Source organism: Pygocentrus nattereri, chromosome 5 (assembly GCF_015220715.1).
Source record: "Pygocentrus nattereri isolate fPygNat1 chromosome 5, fPygNat1.pri, whole genome shotgun sequence".
Classification (NCBI taxonomy): Eukaryota; Metazoa; Chordata; class Actinopteri; order Characiformes; family Serrasalmidae; genus Pygocentrus; species Pygocentrus nattereri.
Window position 1 is genome coordinate 50,792,754 of NC_051215.1, and position 24,901 is coordinate 50,817,654.

The 24,901-nt window shown below is 42.4% G+C and overlaps 1 protein-coding gene and 1 long non-coding RNA gene across 2 annotated transcripts; one reads left to right on the forward strand and one right to left on the reverse strand.

Annotated features, from left to right (window-relative positions):
• Positions 1-19,042, reverse strand: cacul1 (CDK2 associated cullin domain 1). The gene is made up of 8 exons (XM_017722842.2): positions 18,721-19,042; positions 15,107-15,233; positions 13,632-13,734; positions 13,177-13,272; positions 12,961-13,063; positions 6,474-6,563; positions 4,054-4,192; positions 1-134 (listed from the first exon to the last, which is right to left on the reverse strand). Exons 1-8 carry the CDS (start codon positions 19,001-19,003, stop codon positions 95-97), a joined length of 981 nt encoding a protein of 326 aa, XP_017578331.1. The 5' UTR covers positions 19,004-19,042; the 3' UTR covers positions 1-94.
• A 315-nt stretch (positions 19,043-19,357) lies between these two features.
• On the forward strand, positions 19,358-24,773 carry LOC108442678. Its single transcript, XR_001859069.2, has 2 exons — positions 19,358-19,496; positions 21,948-24,773. It is a non-coding gene; the product is annotated as an uncharacterized LOC108442678 (long non-coding RNA).
• Positions 24,774-24,901: the final 128 nt, after the last annotated feature.

A 24,901-nucleotide genomic window follows, 5' to 3' on the forward strand; every position in this document is an offset into this window, starting at 1 on the left:
TTCAGTTCCTGTTTCCATTTCCCGTGTTTCAGCAGTCTTTAAAAAACAGTATTGGCAACCCCGCTAGCATAGTAATATACGCGTCCACGTTTTGTCAGGACTCTTCGCTTGCTCTCTTACGTGACTGGTCACCCCTGGGAGGGAAAAAAGAGAGTTTTACTTTTAAAAGTTGGTCATGATACAAAGTGCTTCACTTGAATGCAATGGAAATATTTCTAAAGGCAGCATCATTATACTGAACGCTCATCATTACGTAACCTAATGTTTCAATACTACTGAGAAAATACAGGAGTTGTAGTCAAGGCCATGAGGCGAATCTGAGTAAAGACAGACCTGGACAACCCAGACACATCAAATCCAAATCAAGACCTAGACTTTGTAGTAGCTGAGTCTGAGTCACACATTAGACCAGAGTCATTTTTTTTTTCAGATTATAAAAAAATAAAAAAGGTAGAAAGTTCATTATACGTTCATTATTAAACGTGCTATATATTACTAGATATCATATTTTGTAGCCTATATAGCCTAAATAATATACAGCCTAAAATATCTGTCATTATTGTTATACTGTACTGTATATAACATATTACTATATGAGACCATAATCTTAGTCCAACTACATTGTAACATTTGGAAGCAAATGATGGTGAAGTTATTATATAATAATATTCCAAACTTGCCCTCAGGAGAAGTTTGAAGTTTGGAACCAATAAACAAACAAATGGCCAGTTAAGCAGAGAATAGATTTTATGTAAACATGTAGAGAAAGGCCTGTTATATTCTGTTTAAAGTTACATTTGAAGACAATGTTTGAACAAACATGTCAATAATAAACTGCTCATAGATGAATATGCATATACGTGTAATGAAAAGCCTTTAAAACTAATCACAATCTTATATAATATCATTATATCTCTTTTCACGTGCTGCTGGTCCAAGCCTCATTACACCAATACTTTACAAGTTCTCAGGTCTGTAATCACTGCTTACTATAACTGTTGCTCTTCACAGATGCCTCTGCATGCCAGCGTTTAAATCAGCTGTGGTCAAAAGACGTAACATTACCTCGGGGGACCTGTAAAAGTCAGATCCCATCCCTGACAGAATGGACCATTTTCTACCCATTCACAGCCACAAAATATTTTTGATAACATTGGCATCAGTTTCTTTTAATGAATTTGGTATTTACAATTCTCCTTTTCTACAAAAGCTAAAACAGACCGTGTCAAAACACCTAAAGTTATTTCAGGCTATCAAGTCATCAAAGATCAGACATAAATGGTCCATACATGTTTTTAGTGGCAGTATGCTTTAGCCTTTTAAACCACACATTAAATGTGCTATGCACCCCCTTCTCTTGCTCCTTATACACACACAATACACAGGTTCTTTGCCAGGATGAAATGTGTGAGACTTGCTTATAAAATCATGTTTCTGAGGCAATGACAAACATCAGATGTACACTCTCAGAAAAAGAATCAAAATGTCACTAGGTGTGGTAAAAAGTGCGGAACACACCTGCAGTGTATTCATTATATATATGGAAATTTCATTGATTCCATATTCAGTCTTTTTACTTATAAAGTTGTAAAAAGTATAAATGTGTTTTCCCTGAGAAAAAAGAAGGTAGTTACATTTGTAATCATAAAACTGCAGCATTAATACGACGTCTGTGTGCTTTGTTCCAATTTCCACTCAAGTTATCCAATCAGACAAGTTGTATTAGTAGTGCTGCAATTAAAAAACATGCCACTATATACAACAAGCTGTCATTGTGCCATTATGTAATTGGTTTACTTCTCAATTTTTACATTTTATTTTAAACCTATTGTACATACTATGTACTTTATAGTATATTTATGGCTTCTATTTACTCTTATTATTATATTTTGTGTCTGTGTTTTGTTCAGGGGTGTTTCTCTGTTCCGTTTGAGTGGCCTGACAAAGAATGTATTAATTTTGAGCAAATTTTCATTACTTCATGTTTCATTGGAAATCTTTTATTTTTGCCATCCCAATTTTTATCAAAACTGTACACCAGATCAGTGATTCCAACTCCTGGACCTAGAGTTCCACTGTCCTGCACATTTTCATGTTGTATCTGCTCTGATTCCTGTAACCATAATAACCCAGAAATACACTAAAATGTGCAGGACAGTGGGCCTCTGGATGAGGGCTGCATTAGATGAACCTACAGTACTGTGCAAAAGTCATAGACCACACTTCATTTATTTCATATCCAGGGAAGATATTTTTCATTTTTCAGCATTAGAAAAAAGCAGAAATCATATTTAACAGAAAATTAAACAGAAGCCTCAACATCTAAATAAATACTTTCAAAATGTCCAGTATTTGGTGCATCCACACTCTGCCTTTATTCCAGCTTACATTTCCTTCGGGAAATTTGCAGGGATATTTTTCCACACCTCCAAAGTTGTAGTTGGTTGCATTTTCTGTGTCTCACAATTCCAAACACATTCAGTACTATTGAGGTTCTGAAAATACCAGCAGCTTCTTTGACTTTCAAACATTCTTTTCATTTCAGAGCCACAGATTTTTTCAGATCTGAAGAAAGAGTGGCGCTTAAATTACTGATGATCTGAAGGTGACAGTGGTGGTCTACAACATCTTGCACACTTACTAGGAGTCCTATGCTTCTCTATATATTTTAACAATTGTAATATAAATTTATAATATTTTCCAGTTCTGGAATCCCCCATTTAGTTTCCCCTTTCTTATGCAGCAAACTATATTATATCTCAGAAGAAGAAGGAAAAACCCTGAGAATTGAGTAGTATTAACAAATATTAGTAAATGAACCATTAATATGGTAAAAGCTAGTGCAGTAGCTACTGATACACTGTGAAAGTGCAATGATTTGATAACTTGTGGTTTTAATGCCAAGTACAACGCAATACACAGAAGTCAGTACCATTCATTCAGCTCATGTAGAGTTATATCTGTAACTTTTGCTAAAAATATATATGACTGAAAAATATAACAAGCACAAATAAATGTAAAAATATATTAGCCAAACACATTTTTGACATTTTTATACATTGCTGTTTGATAAATACATTTGGAATATATGTTTTTTCCATATGGGTTGCTAACGTAAGAACTAATTTAAGTTTAGATGATGATTCAAACCTGAGAAAGTTGAGTAGTAAGAACAAATGAGCTAAACCTGTTCTGTGGTGTTTAACATTAGTTTTGCAAGCAGGGTAAAGACCCAAACAGCGCAACACAACACCACAGGTATGACTCTGACTAATGGTGCTCTGCTGAAACGAGTGTAGATCGAGTGGCTGGAACTGAAGTGACAGAAAACTCAACCTGTCCTGTGGAGTTTTGAACAACAGCTTAGTTAGCAGCCAAAACATGCCTCACAGCTCAGGATGTGGTGGATCCAGACAACTGATGCAGACGATTTCAGAGAGTCGAGTGACTAAAGCTGGCATGTGAGCTCATTCGGAGTCCATCCTCCCATATTCACCCAGTCTTTCCTTAGTTTTCCTCTGTATCCGCCTTAGTTTTCATGTGACCAGAAGCCTCATTCATTACCACTCGGAGTTCAGCCAAAGAAAGTAAGCTTATCTTTTAAATGACTGTTTTATCTAATTAAATGATGCTGTTTGTGGCTGTCAGTACACTGTCACATTAACTTTCTCTACGTTATATTCTCTTTATAACCCTAAATATGTCAGTAGGCTGGACAGGTAGCATTAAGCTAACCAGCTAATGCTACAAAAAATAAATATTTTTAAAACCACAAGCCCCCATTTTCTCACATATTTCCTTTTGACTTTCCCCTACCTTATGCAGTAGATTATCTTATATCTAATAAGAAGAAGGAAAATCCTGAAAAATGAGTAGTCAATGGCTATTTTGACTGGAAATGAATGAAGGGTGGTCTCTGAATAAAGGGTGGTCTCTGACTGCACAGTGTTTTATTATACACATATACAGTATTCAGGAGGGGTCAGCAAAGCAAAACTACGCACTAAGCATGAGACTATGTACTTTATGTAGATCTATGGTATTATACATTACCTGCAGAAACCATTTAGAGAAAGCTCAGTTTGCAATTTCCGGTCAAGAGCTGCATAATGTGGAAGCTGTGACTCCAAAGTAGGGGGCTGAATTTGAGGAATGAATCTTGAAAACAGAGCAGGGGCTAATGCAGCCCAATCTAAAACGACAAAAAAATGAAGAACTATAATTACTGATCAACCTTCAGGTGCACATTCTGAGTGGGATATTCATAAAAGTTACTGAACAGATATTCAGTTAACCATGGAAAAGAATAATAATACTATAATGATTCAAAATAAACAGAGAATAATCCTATTACAAGGAATAATAAGTCGATAATAATTATGTTTTAGTTTGAACCAGTAGGGTTTTGTGTTGGATGAGGAGGAGGCTTGAGTACACAGGCAGCAGCAGAGCAGTGGTTGGTTAGTGTAGTGGTTAACACCTCTGCCTTCTACACTGTAGACTGGGGTTCAATCCCCACCTGGGCAAACACCCTACACTACACCAATAAGAGTCCTTGGGCAAGACTCCTAACACCACCTTGGCCTCCCTGTGTAAAATGATTGTAAGTCGCTCTGGAGAAGAGCATCAGCCAAATGCCGTAAATGTAAATGTTTAACTCCAGCAATGAGGATTATGGCCCTGCTGCAGAACAGACCGTTTCCCAAACCTGGCTCAGAATGCACTTAATACAAAACTCTCCAGCTTCCTGGTTTTCATTTTCACACAGCAGAGCTTTCTAACAATTGCTGGAGGTTAAACTGTTCTACTAACTAGGAGAGAGGAGCTGGATAACATTAGCTGAGCTAGAACGTTTGATTCTGCTCGTCATGTATTTGAAATACATTCAAATCAAAACAATCAAAACACTAAAATGTATTTCAGAATATGCTGCCATATTAACCAAACATATTTTAAACACGTTTATGTGACCAGAAGCCTTGTTCATTACCACTCTGAGTTCAGCCAAAGAAAGTAAGCTTATCTTTTAAATGACTGTTTTATCTAATTAAATGATGCTGTTTGTGGCTGTCAGTACACTGTCACATTAACTTTCTCTACGTTATATTCTCTTTATAACCCTAAATATGTCAGTAGGCTGGACAGGTAGCATTAAGCTAACTGGCTAACACTTTAAAAAAAAAAAAAAAAAGACAATTTAAGCCTTTACATAAAGTATTACTTCAAAACGGAGAAATACAAGATAAAGAATGTTGCTTACTTGCCTTTTACGACCGTAAAATGGCTTTAAACTGGAGCTGACATAAAAATCCCACATATGACGAATTAACCCTGCGAGTTTGATGCTGATATAGCTGTCTAGCATGGTGACCGTACAAGGAGCATTACTCAAATGCTGGTTTAAAAACAGATTTCTACATTAATGTTGCTGTGAAAAAGAAAATGATTATTATAATTATTATTATGATTATTACTACTACCATCATTACGTTTGACTCCCACTTTGCTGCAGTAGCAGGGCTTTACAAGAGATGTTGTAACACTGTTGTGAAGAATTGATTGCATTCTGCCAAAATAATATTTCAGGTACTGATGCTGCATGATTAGCTCTTCATCACCAGTGCAATTCAAAAGGGGCGTCTGGATATTTTTGGACGTGTATTTTTGGCTTATGACACGGCTATTAACTATTCTGTCACCAAGAACAGGTCATTCACAAAAGAGACAAAGACCAGTGGAGACTGATGTCCCCTAAGTATTATGATAAAACTTCCATCCATAACGTTTTACACAGTCCCACTTAAAAGTGTTTCAATTTTGTAAGATACAGATTATTTAACAAACATTTACATAGCTTTATATGCTGGGCCTGTTATTACACACTGAAGTAAACCGAAATCAGTCAAAATTAAACGTGTTTAAAATGTAAAACGTGTAAAAATGTTTCATCATAATCAAAACATGTGCATAAATTGTTTTTTTTTTTTTTTTAGTTCTTAAGGAAACATTGCATTTGTTATACACTTGCACAGAATTTGCCAGGGACTGAAATTTGGGAAATGAAAAATAATCATCATTATCAAAGAAAAAAGTAATTCATAAGTAGAAATTGGAAACAGGTTATGAAAAGATTTTAAAATGTCTATTCAAAGTGTGATAGAGAAGTGAAAACCCAGTGATTCTCTGGATACCAAGCCAAAAAAACTGAACATTGACAACCATCAGGAAAACTGGGCCCAAAAAATAAACTACTCAAAAAAAACTTCTACTCAAATACAGTCTCTGAAACAAAGAGTGCAGCTATTTTAAAATGTAAAATAAGGAAATACTTGAAACGGAAATGAGTTGCAGGGCAGGGATGCGAGAAAAGTTGTGTCATTTGTAAAGGAACAGTAATATTATGAGAATTCATTTAAAAACAAAAAAAACAGCACACATTGTTTATTTCTATAAAATTCTACCAAACGTCTTACCTGGCCGCAGAGCATAAAGTCCTTTCACTACACTAGCCATAGTTGATGGTCTGACTTGAAATGGCACAGCATCTGCTTTTTTTAGAAGAGCTATAAGAAAACAAAGAACAAATTCCAGGCAATGTTATATCTAACGGGATCTGCTTCTGAATAAGTTTAATATATAGAGTATAATATAGGGCCCACAGAAGTGCACAGATTTGTGTTTTTTTCTTTCATAAAACCTTTGATATTTCATGTAATAAGATGAACAGGGTATGTTCGAGTATAGATGAAACGCAGTAGGTGAGCCTGGGTTCATTTGGGACAGCGTAGTGCATGTTTATTCCCTGATCTGATGATTGATTAGGAAATAAAGAGTGATGAAAAGTGATAGAAAAAAAATAGTCTAACGCTTTAAGACCTGCGTTTGAGACACTACCATCTCTACATACTTAGCCCATGAAATCACAGTAGCACAAAAACAAGCTTTGTTTTATTGAAATGTTAAAAGCTGATACACTGACACAAATTTTAAACACAAACACTTCACAAACCTTCTAACCTAAAATAAAGCTCTTCTGTTTTCAAGTTCATCCTGGATCAGGGCCTTGTCGTGGAGGAAGGGCTCGTGTGGTCTAGGGATCTTCAGAGCCAAGTCATCGGAAGCAATATGCTCCTGATAGGGTTTCCCAGGGCGAACAGATCTGGAGTGAAGACCCAGACAAACGCAATCCAAAAACCCACCATGAAAAACAGACACAGAAAATCACGTACCCTGCCGGGAGAGGGTCACCAGGACCCACCCCCGGAGTCAGGCCTGTGTGTGGTGTCCCTCGGCGAGATACGAGTCCCCGGCTGGCGGCCGTGCAGTTGGAGTTTGTCCCGGTGGACGAGAGGGTCGCCTCAATGCAAAATCGCAGAGAGGAAAACTCTGACTGTTGTGTGCGTCTATACATCAAACAACAGGTAGTATTCGGCCTTCTTGGAGCAAGTGGGTGGGGTTCTGGAAAGGGTCCCGCCTACAGACTCCATAGTCTTACTGGGGGCTTCAATGCTCATGTTGGCAACGGCTGGGAGAGGCGTGGAGAGGCGTGATTGGGAAGAACAGCCTGTCCGAACTCGAATGGTGAATTGTTATTGGACTTCTGTGGCATGGATTCTCCATAATGAACATCAAGCTCGAACACAAGGATGTTCATAAGTGTACATGGTACCAGAGCTCCTTGGGTCAGAGGTCAATGATTTTGCTGTTGTTTCATCTGACTTGGGAACATATGTTCTGCACACTCAGGTGAAGAGAGGTGCTGAATGGTTCATGTAGGTGGCAATGATATCCATATGCGGCAGTCTGAAGTCACTAAGAGTAACATTAAAGAGGTGGTCAGAATAGCCCATACGATGTCCGATGCTGTAATACGCTCTGACCCTATTCCAACACGATGGGGTGCTGAAGCTCACAGCAGGTTTGGGCGCTACACTGCTGGATGTCCAAGTGGTGTGCAGAAAATCTTTCTGGGCTTTATAGATAATTGGTCCAAGTTTGAGGGGAAGTCTGGGCTCGTAGGGCGGGGGGGCGCCGCTCTGCCACCGTGCAGCAGAGCCCATAGTCTGTTAGTTAGTGGGCAGAGCAGGATAGAGAGTTGCTGACTGTCCAGAGCTGGACAAACAGGCTAAACTGATCGTCTGCTCGCTGCCTTGAGACGTCACCTAGCTATAACTCTATTGAGACTGTTTCACTGCCCCGAATTAAACACAAACCTAGAAAATCTCCATCAGTTTGTTTAAATAACTTAATTAGTATAAAAATACCAGATCCAGCGTCTGCAGCATCTCTGGACTAAGGTTTGGTTTGTTTAACATAAGATCACTCAACTCTAAGGCTCTCATTGTAAACGATACAATAATTTATCATAAAATTGATGTATTATGACTCTCAGAAACGTGGATTAAAGCTGATGAATATGTCTCATTAAATGATGCCACCCCTGTAGGGTCTAATTATGTACACAGCCCTAGACTGTCTGGTAAAGGAGGTGGTATGTGTGTCATTTATAAAAATTCATTAGACATTAATTAGAAACACAGTCTCACTTTCAATTCTTATGAAATTCTTTTCATAAACATAAACAATCCAACCACAAATAATAGCGTACTTAACCTAATTAGTATTTATAGGCCACCTGGACCGTATTCAGAATTCTTAAAAGAATTCAGTGACTTTGTTGCAGACGTAGCAGTGAGTGCAGAGAAAGTAATGAATGCAGGAGATGTTAATGTTCATCTTGAGAACAGCAGATCCATTAAAAAGCCACTCTCATCTGTCTTAGACTCTGGATTACTCCACATGTAAAAGGGCCCACACATCACTGTAATCACACTTAGATTTAGTGTTGACTCTGGGTGTTGACGCACATGATCTACCTGTTCTCCCACAAACTTCAGTAGTTTCAGATCATTAGCTAATCTCATATGAACTGGGTCTTAGTGAAAATGTGTTTACATCACGCCGTTACTGCATGAAGCGTTCAATAACTCCACACTTCACTGAGGTCATTCCAGACTTATCAATCGTAGCTTTTCCTTCATCGGACCCAACAGAGCTCGACAGATTAACAGACTGTTCCGATCACCCTGAGAACATCCCACCTATAAAAATGAAAACGATGCTCCATGGTACAACAATGAAATACGCACCTTAAGACCGACAGGACGGAGATTAGAGCGCAGACCAAGACTAACCAAGCTGGAGGTACTTCACTCTGCTGGGAAGGACGGCAGGTACAGAAAGGCACTTATCACAACACGCTCGGCTCACCTGTCCTCACTCCTCACAACACGCTCGGCTCACCTGTCCTCACTCCTCACAACACGCTCAGCACACCTGTCCTCACTCATCACAACACGCTCAGCACACCTGTCCTCACTCCTCACAACACGCTCGGCTCACCTGTCCTCACTCATCACAACACGCTCAGCACACCTGTCCTCACTCCTCACAACACGCTCGGCGCACCTGTCCTCACTCCTCACAACACGCTCGGCTCACCTGTCCTCACTCCTCACAACACGCTCAGCACACCTGTCCTCACTCCTCACAACACGCTCAGCACACCTGCCCTCACTCCTCACAACACGCTCAGCACACCTGTCCTCACTCCTCACAACACGCTCAGCACACCTGTCCTCACTTCTCACAACACGCTCAGCACACCTGTCCTCACTCCTCACAACACGCTCAGCACACCTGTCCTCACTCATCACAACACGCTCGGCTCACCTGTCCTCACTCCTCACAACACGCTCAGCACACCTGTCCTCACTCCTCACAACACGCTCAGCACACCTGTCCTCACTCCTCACAACACGCTCAGCACACCTGTCCTCACTCATCACAACACGCTCGGCTCACCTGTCCTCACTCCTCACAACACGCTCAGCACACCTGTCCTCACTCCTCACAACACGCTCAGCACACCTGTCCTCACTCCTCACAACACGCTCGGCTCACCTGTCCTCACTCCTCACAACACGCTCAGCACACCTGTCCTCACTCCTCACAACACGCTCGGCTCACCTGTCCTCACTCCTCACAACACGCTCAGCACACCTGTCCTCACTCCTCACAACACGCTCGGCTCACCTGTCCTCACTCCTCACAACACGCTCAGCACACCTGTCCTCACTCCTCACAACACGCTCAGCACACCTGTCCTCACTCCTCACAACACGCTCAGCACACCTGTCCTCACTCATCACAACACGCTCGGCTCACCTGTCCTCAATTCTCACAACTCGCTCAGCACACCTGTCCTCACTCCTCACAACACGCTCAGCACACCTGTCCTCGCTTCTCACAACACGCTCGGCTCACCTGTCCTCACTCCTCACAACACGCTCAGCACACCTGTCCTCACTCCTCACAACACGCTCAGCACACCTGTCCTCACTCCTCACAACACGCTCAGCACACCTGTCCTCACTCATCACAACACGCTCGGCTCACCTGTCCTCACTCATCACAACACGCTCGGCTCACCTGTCCTCACTCATCACAACACGCTCGGCTCACCTGTCCTCACTCCTCACAACACGCTCAGCACACCTGTCCTCACTCCTCACAACACGCTCAGCACACCTGTCCTCACTCATCACAACACGCTCGGCTCACCTGTCCTCACTCATCACAACACGCTCGGCTCACCTGTCCTCACTCCTCACAACACGCTCGGCTCACCTGTCCTCACTCCTCACAACACGCTCAGCACACCTGTCCTCACTCATCACAACACGCTCGGCTCACCTGTCCTCACTCATCACAACACGCTCGGCACACCTGTCCTCACTCATCACAACACGCTCATCACACCTGTCCTCACTCATCACAACACGCTCAGCACACCTGTCCTCACTTCTCACAACACGCTCATCACACCTGTCCTCACTTCTCACAACACGCTCGGCACACCTGTCCTCACTCCTCACAACACGCTCAGCACACCTGTCCTCACTCATCACAACACGCTCGGCTCACCTGTCCTCAATTCTCACAACTCGCTCAGCACACCTGTCCTCACTCCTCACAACACGCTCAGCACACCTGTCCTCGCTTCTCACAACACGCTCGGCTCACCTGTCCTCACTCCTCACAACACGCTCAGCACACCTGTCCTCACTCCTCACAACACGCTCAGCACACCTGTCCTCACTCCTCACAACACGCTCAGCACACCTGTCCTCACTCATCACAACACGCTCGGCTCACCTGTCCTCACTCATCACAACACGCTCGGCTCACCTGTCCTCACTCCTCACAACACGCTCGGCTCACCTGTCCTCACTCCTCACAACACGCTCAGCACACCTGTCCTCACTCCTCACAACACGCTCAGCACACCTGTCCTCACTCATCACAACACGCTCGGCTCACCTGTCCTCACTCCTCACAACACGCTCGGCTCACCTGTCCTCACTCCTCACAACACGCTCAGCACACCTGTCCTCACTCATCACAACACGCTCGGCTCACCTGTCCTCACTCATCACAACACGCTCGGCACACCTGTCCTCACTCATCACAACACGCTCATCACACCTGTCCTCACTCATCACAACACGCTCAGCACACCTGTCCTCACTTCTCACAACACGCTCATCACACCTGTCCTCACTTCTCACAACACGCTCGGCACACCTGTCCTCACTTCTCACAACACGCTCGGCACACCTGTCCTCACTTCTCACAACACGCTCGGCACACCTGTCCTCACTCATCACAACACGCTCATCACACCTGTCCTCACTTCTCACAACACGCTCAGCACACCTGTCCTCACTCATCACAACACGCTCAGCACACCTGTCCTCACTCATCACAACACGCTCATCACACCTGTCCTCACTTCTCACAACACGCTCAGCACACCTGTCCTCACTTCAAATCAACAAAAACAATTCCAGAGTTTTATTTAGCGCAATCGCAAAACTTACCAACAACCAGGCAGGATCTGAACCTCAAATACCCGCCAACTATAGCAGCAATGATTTCATGGACTTTAATAACAAAATCGGGAATATTAGACAAAAAGTTAAACCGATACCAGTAACTAACTCATCGGGTTCGGCTGAGAAAACAGAAACTGTGTTTATAGAAGAGAGACGGGAAACATTTTGTCCGCTTCAGCAGTCAGAACTAGAAAAAAAATAATATCTTCCTCAAATTCTGCAACATGCACACGACACGACTCCAACACACTTATTTAAACAAGTGCTACCAGCTATAATTAAACCATTTTAACGATGATTCATTCTTCTCTTAGCCGAGGTCATGTACCCAAATCATTCAGACTAGCAGTGATTAAACACGATAAAGAAGCCAAATCTTGACCCCAGCGAACTGTCGAGCTACAGACCCGTTTCCAACTCATCATTTATTTCTAAGATTTTAGAAAAAGCAGTAGCCCAGCAACTCTGTTCCCATCTACATTAGAACAACATATATGAAAAATTCCAGTCTGGTTTTAGGCCCCACCACAGCACAGAGACGGCTCTAGTTAAGATAACAGATGATCTTCTTCTTGCCTCTGATCAAGGCCACGTATCTCTGCTGGTACTGCTCCATCTAACTGCAGCTTTTGACACTGTAGTTTTGGAATGGGATGTCCAATAGGCTCATATAGGTGTGATGGTCAGGTGTCTGCTGTGCGGTGATGGTCAGAATGTCCAAAACAACCCCAGTGCTTCTGTAAACAGTGATGGCTGTTTCAGTATTCTTATTGCTTGATGCAATTCTTGAATGAAGCTTTCGATGTTAAAAGACCATCATGCAACACATGACCCTCTCTCACAAACAATCCGTCTTGGCTCCCATGGCAAGTTTATCAGCTATAGAATTAAATGTTTGGGAACAGTTCTGGACCATCAGTGGGGCAAGGAAAATAAAGTTATGCTCAGAGGTGTAAGAGTGGAAGAAGAATGGTACTTAATGAGAATAATCATAAACACTCACGTATCAATGTGTCAACATGCTTCTCTGCAACATGATGTGAGAAAAGCTTCATGAGGTCATCCCTCAAGTCTCTGTTCAGCTTTGTTTCAATGTAGAACTTGTTCTTCAAAAAGAATTAAAATACAATGAGTGAAAAAAACATGACAACTAGAAAAATGAAACGGCTCATAATTCATGTTTTCCAAGTTGATGTAAAAATAAATAAATATGAATTACCATATAGATGAACACCGGAACAATGCACTGAAGTGCAGCTGTGTACTGAGTAAGCACCAGGTTGAATTTTTCAATAAAACTTTCAGGAGGGCTTCCCTTCAAAACATGAGGAAATATAACATTTGTGACTGCAAGGATGTGACATCAGTCTTAACTACTGTTTTTTACCATTTCTCAAGTGCATAAAAATAGAAATTAAAGTTGCCTAAGAGCTCCTAAATGGCACAAATGACTAAATGATACTGCAGAGGTGACCTCAATGATTGGTATTCCGACTCAACTCTAATCTGTAATCTTAACAACTCATTTTGAGATTTTTAATGTTAGAATCCAAATTTTAATAAGTAGATTCCTTCCCAAACTGTTACCTGCTCATTTGCCAACGCCATTACATGCAGCAGGATGGATTTTCCACAAATGTGTAAACAAAAGTCTGAATAAACTTAAGAACTTACTTGTAGCTCTGAGGAGACTTGCTGTAGGTGAGATGCTATCTTTTGTATCAAGTCGTTGTAGAGAAGTTCTGAGTGTTGCTGGCACACACACTTATAAACCTGACTGTTGAACAAGAACATCAAAAATGGTTAAGTCTTAAATTTGCCCCCCAACTTTAAACTGTCCCCATCAACTTGTTTCACTGTAATACAGGAGCGAACATCAATCTGTCAAAAAAAACACTCAAACAACAAACAGGATCACATGTGACTAAATAATAATCGTAAACAGGGGCAGAAACCTACAAACGTATCTTGGATCATTTCAGTGGGATGAAAATGTCCCAGCCACACAAAACATCACAGTGTATCACACAAAAAGCAAAAGAAAACTAAATATTTAATCCCTTACCACATTTAAATTATTGCCTTAAAAGAACCACTACTTCATGTTTTCCTGAGCTACTTGTATGTCAGGGCTGTTCAATGCTGGATTTCAACAAACCTGGGCTAATTTCAGCAGATCAAGGGATAGCTGTTGAAAAAAACATAATATACTTGCATTTTTAATAACATTGTTCCAATGACTCAACCTAAGGAGCTAACGGCTGTGTGATTGCATGTGCAAGCCACCAGTGTGGTATAAAAGCCAGTAACGTCATCGTATAAGTGCATGAATTATGAGCCAACTATGCCAAAAAATGGCAGTAGTAATCGTAAACATATAGATTTGTTCAGGTTTTACACGCACACGATGCCTATTTCTGGCACGTTTTGGCATTGTAATACCTTGGACCCTGATGCAGCCCCAAGACTTTTCATTGGCTATAAGTGATCCAGGCAGAACCAGAGGTGTGTTCAACACACACACACACACACACACACACACACACTTTAGAATATAGTAATACAGCTACACAAGGTTTCCCTATTAATAATAGTGAGCTAGGTTTTCGAGATTTGAGTAGAACACAACTCCTTCACAACTTCTACTCCCGGGAGGAGGTTCTGGAGTATTCTGACCCATTTCTACCACGACTTTGTTTCAAAAGTCTGAGTAGAGAAAGAGAGAACAATGTGGTAACAGACAGAAATACATTTTAATCTGTATTCTGCAACGGTCAATGTGGAGTGGCTGTCAATGTGGAGTGGCTGTCATAACTAACCATGTGATGAAGATCCTTAGAATTTTTTTGTTGAAGTAGAGTTTATCTGGAACAATGAGACGTTTAGTGTTTAGCCATAAATGAGCTTTTTCCACTGCAGCTGAGAGGAAAACTGGGGGAAACTGAACTCTGGATGGAATGCTGTGCTGGACGCTGTGCTGGACGCTGTGCTATGCTGCTGCTGCTGCTGATGATAGAACTTTCTGCCACTGCTCCACTGAAACAATGGAATATCCAGTTGGCTGTCAATCATCGACAGTATGGCCTAACACCAAGGACAACGACTATACAACCAATTTCTTTTGCATGTTAAAATTACAAATGACCAACCTGTAAATCTGCTCATAGGAGATGGATATGTGGTCCATTGGGCTTTGAGTGAGGAGATGTTCAATGGCTCTTTCAAGCTTTGGCCAATAAGTTGTCCTGTAGTCCTCTGCGGTCATTGCATTCATCACTGCAACAAAGCATGATATAAACCACATTATAAGCATCAGATTTCACAGAGTTTAACACTTTTCATTAATGAATGCATAATGACCTCATCAGATGAAACATGCTGTGCTTCACGATACTTGCAGATAACTCACAATAAACGACATTGTGCATCAGAAAAATTGCAAAATGTGTGTTTTAACATTTTGGTGCCATTAAGTACGATTTACTTTTCAGCACCAATAAGTAAAGCAGAAAACATATAATAATAACACAGAAGCCTCAATAACTAAGTACAATATAAAATTTTCACCCTTTGCTTTTATTACAGCTTCCTTTTGTGATCCAAGTAATCCCAAACCCTTTCAGTGATGCTGAGGTCTCTAAGGACTTCTAAGTACATCTTGATTTGATTTGCAAAACTTCCTTGTCTCAATAACAGTTTCATGACCAAAAACGTGAATACCTTGCTAATGAATAAAATGCTTGTCATGGTCATTTTGACTGGACATTAAATAAACAAAGTGCAGTCTTTAACCTTTACACAGTGCTGTGTGTCCACAAACACAGAGACGTTTAGATAGACACCTGAAAAGTTACGTCTCACAAGAACAGATCAGCGATATTGTTTATTTATTTATTTCTGTAGTTTATCTTATATTTTGTATTTTGTATGATGCTCATCTTTGTCTACTTACTGCTCTTTATCTGCTGTAACAATGCAAATTTCCCCCAGTGGGATAATAAAAGTCTATCTTATGATAGAAGCTTGGGATAAGACACTATGTGGTCAGTCATTTTAAAATGTGTTCAATTTGCCTAAGATCAACCAATCGCTGGAAATCCCAGCCCCCACCGGACGATGTGATGAGCGACACTAGCACAGCTTCTAGCAAATGTAATATATATAAACATTCTTCATAAACAAGCACAAAATTTTCTACTGACCCCTAATTTCACAGAAAAATCTTTTGTAGAAACTTTATTTTTCAAAAATTTCTTCTCATTTCACTTCTAGTAACATGCAGGGTAGCCTGAGTGACCCCAATCGATGAAATGCTTTGAGCATAACGAAAGCAAAATAAGAATGCCAAACATGTCCAAGCTGAGCAAGGCAAGGGGAAAACTCTGGGAATGTGATTTTGTGACAAAATCTTACTTTATATGCCTGCAATTTTCAGTGCGATCGGAATTCTGACTGAATTCTGAGAACGTAACCCCTCAACTAAGAGCGGGAGGTATCCCTGGATAAAAGTGAATACTGGTATGATTGCATGGATTTTGTCATATTGTAGAGACAAACATCCTCTCAGCCGTGATGAACTAAACATGAGCATGAACAACTTCAGCAAGTCTAACAGACACAGCTTGGAGCGGAACAGCAAGGTCACTGCTGAGTGCATCTGTCGTCACCTGACACCAGAAACAGCGTCACGGAAACGTCTGTTTTACTGGTTCTGCGTCTTGGTGGTGCAGATTATTCTCTTTTCACTCACTTGTTGGACAAAGCAGACATGATCTTAACTGTTTAGTAAAAGGATGAACCAGCAGGCCCAACAGGCAGAGTAAACCGTCCTCGTCAGACACAGAAAACAGTGAAATGCTATTTTAGAGATAGAAATAAGTGTAAACTGCGGTCAAAGTGTAGGAAGTGTGTAAAACAAACAGGAGAAGAGATCATAGAAAAGAACAACAGAGAACTGACACAATTAAAGAGAACTGAAAAGCATCTAGCCTGCATGTTGGCATTTAAACACAATCAAGGTTTTTTTGCCATTTGTTTCACGGTGTTTAGTTTCGTCATTTTAAGAAGGCGCCGTTTTTCTGTAATAATAATAATGTAGTGGGCTTACGACAGACATGAAGGCCAGTTGTGAAAATGGGAAAATTGTCTGTTGTGGTGTAAAAAAAACCCAACCTGAGTCCACAAGGAGTTGTGCCAGTTTATTGGATGAAACCGCTGGACAAAACAGTTTTAATAACGATGGAAATATGAAAAATAGAAATCAAGACAGGAAAATCATGAGGTCGCCACAGCGGATCATCTGCCTCCATCTTGCCCTATCCACTGCCTCCTCTACTTTCACACCAACCATCTCCATGTCCACCTTCACTACATCCATAAACCTTCTCTGAGGTCTACCTCTTCTCCTTCTACCCGGCAGCTCCATCTCCAACATTCCTTTACCAGTCATTGTCCATATGTTCAGAGTTCCTACTCTAACCTCCACACTCCTGCCTTTCCTTCTCTCTCGCTGCCGTCTAACCCGCCTTCCTCCTCTCCTCTTTGATGGTCTTTGACCTGCAGTAGTCCAATTTCCACCGGCACCCTGCTGGTCAGCAGCACCGGAGGTGGTCGTTGTTAACCCGGGCCTCGACCGATCCGGTATGGCAATCATATCTATGATCCGCATGATAGTTTTGGCACAAGTTTTACGCCGGATGCCCTTCCTGACGCAACCCTCACCGTTAATCCGGGCTTGGGACCGGCAGCAGAAGTTCACAGAGTGCACCCCTAATGGCTGGAAGTAAGAAAAGTTTAACAAAAGTGAATAAAAAAGCCTTTAGGGCCCGGTCACCCCAGTAAACCTGAGCGTGGACTCGGGTTCGCTCTTTATCCCGTCTCCCAAGACAAAGAGTTCCTCTCCAAGTCCCAACTCCCCGTGCTCCCACCCGAACTGCCCGCTAAGGTTTTACCAAAAGAGTTAACAGCCCTGCGTATCTGAAGTGACCGTCACCCGACCGGCATTCTCCAGAGAGACAAGCACTCACTGCCAGGGCCTACAGAGATGACCGACCGACCGCACTGTAATACACCGAACATCGTAATACCTGATTTACATACCACCTAAAGCTAAAGATGAAGTGTAATCAATGGAGGTCAAAGGTGTGTGTGTGTGTATGTGTGTGTGTGTGTGTGTGTGTGTGTCTCTATGTGAGTGTGTATGTGGGGGTGGGGGTGTGTGAGTTGGAGTAGAGCCTGACTCTGATAGCTCCCTTAAGCCCAACCTTGACACGGATAAGCTCTAGGCACAAAAGAACATCTCCACACTGGCATATAATTCAGATTCTTCTAAAATATGCGGGAAAATGTGTAGACAGCTCTAGAGCGAGAACCGCTGAATGTACAGATGTCAACAGATGGAAATGCTTTTGACTCTGAATTATGAAAACCAGTGGGTAAGAATCCAATCCCACCAATATCAGTATAACGATTACTGAACAATATATCGTGCAGCCCTGCGATGGACAGGCGACTTGTCCAGGGTGTATCCTGCCTTCCGCCCGAAGACTGCCGGGATAGGCTCCACTGACACCCACACCTACACCCACAGCCACAGCTACACCCACACCGACACCTGCATCTACACCCAAACCCACAGCTACACCCACAGCTACACCCACACTACACTAGTTAGCGGTCTGGAAGCCCATATAACTTCAGCATGATGCTTGTAAAAAGTATCACAGTATTTGTTTAATTATCTAAATTAAGGGATTAAACTTACGAAACTTTGACGGAGAGTTTAAAATCAGTCTTCCCGCACTGGAGGCGGACGCACCGGAGTCACACTGACCGCTCTGGCTGCTGGACTCTGACTCGAGGTAGCTGGACTCTGTCACAAAGCTCGTCTTCTTGACATTCTCGGCAGGTTCAGCCCCACCACCACCAACAGGTGGGAAACAAAGGGGGTCTCTCGGTCTCGGGTTGGAGTAACACGACCCCCCCCGGTCTTCGCAGTAGTTGTGATTGTGATCATCGTTCATTTCTAGAAACTCGTCTTCGTCCATGTCAGTGGTCAGCCGCGGGGCCGAGGCGCGTCTTCAGCCGAGGGTTTTCTTCAGTTACAGCTGAACCGAGCCATGTTTACCGGACCGGCCTTCTCGGCTGGTTCTGCCGCTGTGAAGCGCGCCGCAACGCCGATTTCCGCGAGACCGTGCGCGTTCCTCCGTATTACAAATTAAGAGTCACGCAGGCGCGCGTCCTCCTCCGACCCCAGGGTCAGGACTGAAGTGCTGAACTCCGACAACGAACGAAATCGGGTCCACGCCGCGCGACCGAGCCGAGTTTGTCTGACTGCGAGTGGAGAAAGTGAAAGGACAGTGAAATGGACTGTCCCGTCCTGTCCTGTCCTGTCCGGTCCGGTCCGGTCCGGTCCGGTCCGGTCCTGTCCCGTCCCGTCTCTCGCTAACCAGTTCAGGTGCAGCTGTGCGTGAAATGGACCCGTGTGGATCTCGACTGCTTGGCTGTGCTCTTCTTCTCTCCTCCAGTCCGAATGTAACGGTAAGGAATTCCAAACCTCTGCCGAGATGTTTGACTTTCCACATGTGACTTCAAGTCCTTTCGTGTGCTCAGTCAAATGGCAAGGCAGAGAAGGGAGGTCGCCCAAGACAGCAGTGGATGGTGACTGTGATCCTAGTCTAGCTCTCTGGAGTCACCTCGCCTCGCCTCGCCTCGCCTCTTGAACATGGTGTGTCTCCAGCTGAGCTTTTAATGGGCTTCCTCATGCTGCAAGACCAAAACACAGCGGGAACCTGAAACAACAGCAAGAGAGACTGAGAGAGACAGAAAGGCGATTATGATCGGTCAGCACGAAGTTTTGGACCACTTTCCAGACATGTTGCAGTGAGGCGGCTGTTCTGGATGAAGTAGGTCCACGGTCTTATACTGTTGTAACAGAGGATGGACAGATTCTGAGGAGGAGCCGTAGGAGGCTTCTGACAGCCCGGTGAAGCAGAACCAGAGTCTTCTGCACCACCAGAACCATCAATAGGTCAGAACGAGGCTGTGGCAGCTGAACAAACATTCTTGCCCCTGTTGAGAAGATCTGCTCACACAGTGAAAGCACCTGAACTGAACCTGTAAAAGAGATTGAAATAGGACAAATTCAGAGCAGCGTTTAATGTATTAAAAAAGAAAATATAAATTATTCATGTTTATTTCTTTGAAGGTCTGTTGGTAAAAAAAAAAGTTACAGAAGTTGGAAATGTTTTAACAAATGTATAGAATACCTTCTATAAATGTATAGAATAAGGGGGGATGTCGTGATTATGCAGAAATTCCATTAGATGACAGTAGTGAGTACTACCACCCCATCTCCCCAACCCCATTTCCTTTCTGATCCAATACTAGGTAAAAATCAGGCTGGTACCGGCGATACTGATCCGATACTTTGTGCAAATACAACTAATGTGTCTGATAAATGTAAAAAAAAAAGTAGTGTCCTTTAAATCATGGCTTCATGAAGAATACAAGACATCAAAGTAATTTATTTACTTATTTTAAACTCGGAATTAGACTGATTGTAAATAATAGGTATTTTATAGATAATGTTTATTTTTTTTATCCGTCTTTTCTAGTATGTATTTTTCAAAGTTCACCAAGTGCTCTGTATAATTTAATGAGGCCTAGTCGCTTTAAATGATCGACTCTTTAGGAAGCCTTACCTGAATGAATCCAGGCCTTTTAGCCTGTGTGAGATTCTCAGTGATGCACACATTATTACTCCAAGCTGAACTCGTGCAGCTGTTTGTTGAAACGTGTTTATTTCGTTACTCATTTCATAACCATATTTATTCATCTGAACAGCTCCAACAGCAACACCGTCTGTACCTGGATAGCGCCTGCCTGCAGCACCGAAGGACTCCACCAGAGGCGCTTGTCTTGCCCTACGCTCTTACCCAGGCGGAAGAAAAAGTAGTTCCCACCAACCGTGTATCATTTAGACAGGATCTCAGTAGTTTAGTTACGTTCCACTGTGTTCCTGTTAATGATGTACATCACCTCATGGCTGAAGTGTCAAAAGTATCAATATTTTGATTTGAGAATCGATTTTAGAGCATAAAGATCCGGTATCGGTGATATCGATGTTTCAGTATCGATCCACACATCACTACTGTTGGCACTTATAGAAAAGTCTGAGTAATAAAGGCGCAAGTCAGTTAATCACTCCGTTTCTTTTATTGATTGTTAAAAACATTACAACTGGGTGCTTCTATAAAGCTTTGAATGTTTCATTTGAAGCTTGTGACAGACATGCTGGCGAATATTTGTAGCAGTTTCACTGTTGATCTTCCAGTAGGGAGGCCTGGTATGGAGCCGCCGCCGCCGCTGTTTCCCATTTCTAACTACCCACTTACTATTCGACCCTTCCTGCGAGTCCAAGACTTTCAGAAGGTACACAGTCCCATCCACTGTAAATCACATGATTGGTTGATTTTTCTGTCACTTGGAAATTATGCTGACAGTCATAAAATCCTGACGTCCTAACCAATAGGAGCACTCGTTTATACCACAGAGGGAAAAATCCTGACTGGCCGGCCTCACCTGGAGTACAGATTTTAGGGGCAGTCGTGGGCTGGAGGTCAGGGATCCAGCCTCATGACCAGAAGGTCGCTGGTTCGATCCCCAGAGCCGACAGCACATGACTGAGGTGTCCTTGAGCAAGACACCTAACCCCCAACTGCTCCCCGGGCGCTGCGGATCAGGCTGCCCACCGCTCCGGGCAAGTGTGCTCACTGCCCCCTAGTGTGTGTGTGCTCACTAGTGTGTATGTGGTGTTTCACTTCACGGATGGGTTAAATGCAGAGGTGAAATTTCCCCATTGTGGGACTAATAAGGGTTTATTAATCAGTATCTGTTTTTGCTCTCTTTTATTTCCATCTACATGTTAACAAGGAAACAAGTAGTACTGTAGTACTTTTCATTAATTAATTGTTCTGTGATTCCTCCTAGATCACAGGACAGTGCTGGAGCCCATCTCGGCATCGGAAGGCAGGAAGCATCCTGTACAGGTTGCCAGTCTATTTCAGGGCAGACGCACAGACTGAGAGACGAGAGCGCTACCCACTGCACCACCATGCTGCCAACTGTAATGCTTGCAGATGTTTTTTCTAACTCCTAGGCCTTTTTCTAACCAGTAGACCTTCTCTTCACTTTGGGAAACTGTAGATACTCTCATCCTTAACCATGTTCTCCAGTTTTCAGTGCACGTGTGACATTCACCAAGAGAATGGTACAGGTCAGAATACTTCACCCCTTACATTGAGTGGCTCTGTTATGCTATCAGGGGCATTTCACCGGCATGGTTTGAGTCCAGTTGTCCACGTCCACATGGATGAGGGGTCACTGAACGGTTTGATGGAAGTCAAATTGATGCAAGTCATACGCTATAGCCTTTGCAGTCAGGAGAGCTCAACCCAGGACCACCATCATCAAAAGAACAATTAAGGGGATATCTTCTGAAAGAGCAGCGTTCCACTCCTTCAGAACAGTTCCACAGACTTGTAGAATCCACGCCAAGGTGCACTGAAGCTATTCTGGCAGTGTATTATGACCCCTGACCCCTTATTAAGACAGTATTTATTTTTCTCCTTTAATTTGTTGCACATTTATTTCCTCATTTAGAAAACATCAGCTAAATAGAACATCCCCAAAGTACAGATAACCCAAAGTGCCTAGATCTGCTGTGTGGTGTGAATTGCCCAGTTGACTTGAATCCACATTATTAATTTCTTCATAAGTAAATTGTTGAGACATAAACTAATTCAGAGTAGTTTAATGTGAAAGGCTCTGTTCTAGACAAGCTGTTCTGCTCAGCAACCAGACATCTGAAACGTTTAATGGCTCTAGAAGTGAGCTCACAGAAAGTGGTTTCATTTCCACTGCCTCATGTTTTACCATAGTTACAAAAGTACAACGTGGTCCTTAAGGTCCAATGGTACATCTCATTAAATGCACACCTCATTCACTTTCCCAGGTTTAAAATGCACGTAACTCACTGGGGTCTAAGGATATTTTCTCGATTTTTGCATATTGGATTAAATTTGCCTTTAAAGGCACTTGCGTTTTACGTGATACTCATATGTTTCAAACCTAAATGCTCCATTATCTTCAGCACAACTTTCCCAAACCGCTGCAGACGTAACCGGTTTGCACTCTTTTTGCATGTGTCTGATGTCCTGTGATGGGAAAGTCTGTAGTGATTCATGATGTGCATCTCAACCAACCCCTCTTTACAGCCTCATAACCCTGGATGTGAGTCACGTACCATCTCAAGTGAATATGGAATCGAGAAGGAAGATTGTACAAATTCATGAAATGTTTGAGCCATATTTCTACACTGTGTTCTTACAAGCTTAGAGAAACACAGAAACGTGGATTTTGATGTCTGGGTGAGTTTATGGACCCCAGGAGTTAATGAAACAGAATATGGTATATTGGTACAATTAGAAGCCCTTCCTGGTAACGTGAGTGTGTTAAAGCAGGTAAAACACAAAAATATTCAAGGCAGGACACTTCAGGACCACAGCTGCAAACTAGCTGCCTCAATCAATCCTGTTCACTGTATCCTAGATGAGTGACTCAGTTCTAGTTCTGGGGTTCCACTGGTCTACTCAGTTTCTTCTATTCCTTGGCCCAACACATCTCAAAGTCATTATCAAGTCCTCTTGATATCCAGGAGCCTCTAAATGCAAGAGGCCTCAGGAAGCCTCAGAGCAGAGGACAGTCCACTGGATGTGCTGAACATATGATGACTAAATAAAGGAAATGAAGATCCCTCAGATCATAGCCCATCACTAAATAGATAAATATAACTAAATATAAAAAATTCAAGAGTGCAGAAATATTTACTTATATATACGTAATATCTGGGCTGCATCCAGAAACCCTGAAAGTTACAGCTTTTTCCTGCGGATCCTCCTCCTTTCCTCCGTGACCTGGAAAACGATTTCACATGCCAGAGTATACTTCCGAGTATACAGATTTTAGAGTGACATCACTGCAGACACACAACCAGAGAGGATGGATAGATGCAGAGATCCAGCTATACTTTAAATTCCATGTTTTATTTGAGATTATATAAATTCTGTGTTGCGTAAAAAAAGCACACAAACGTGAACAGGCTGGCTCTGTGTAGCAGCTTAGGGTGAATGTTGTGATTGGCTCATTTTGCCAGTAGTCAACATTAAATTTAATGGCATTTAACGGAATCGGCTGTCCATGACCACCCCCCCCCTCCTTTCCTCTCCTTTATCACTCCGCGTTCTTCTGGGGGAGGAGCAGCAGGATGGGGGCAGTACCAAAAGGTTCTGGATGCAGCTCTAGAACAAGCATATAGGACGGTGGGTTCCATGGACTGAAGTTGAGAACTACTCATTTAATACATGTACTGCATGTATGTGTATGTATTTACCCACAACACGTTTAATAAATTTGGAAGCCCAAGTCTTTAATTATTACATGCATGTAAAAAATGAAAAATCTAGTTAAAGAAGCACAAACCTGAGTAGTGAGTCCATAAGTGGTTACTATGCTGTGCTTCCACCACGTATTGTGACAGCTAGCTGCCCTTTTCCAGGTTGCCTACATAACCAAAAATTCATTCACATGGCAGAAAAAATAAGACAGGATAAAAGAGTCCATGTGACTTTATGAAACTGTTTTGTTCTTGGTTTTTTTGTAAACTGGGTGGCTGTTGATTCTATGGACAAGTTCTAAATGTAGACCAATGAGCTGGTCATCGGTACATTAAAACAGCAACCATGTGTTTCCAGTATACAACAGTGATCCTCTTTTTGTGAAAATTTGTTTTGAGCATCTGATTCAACCGGGACAACTTGTTCATGGAAACTGGTTCATTTTAATTTGAAAGCTACTTCTGCATATCTTGGAACTTCTGAGACCAT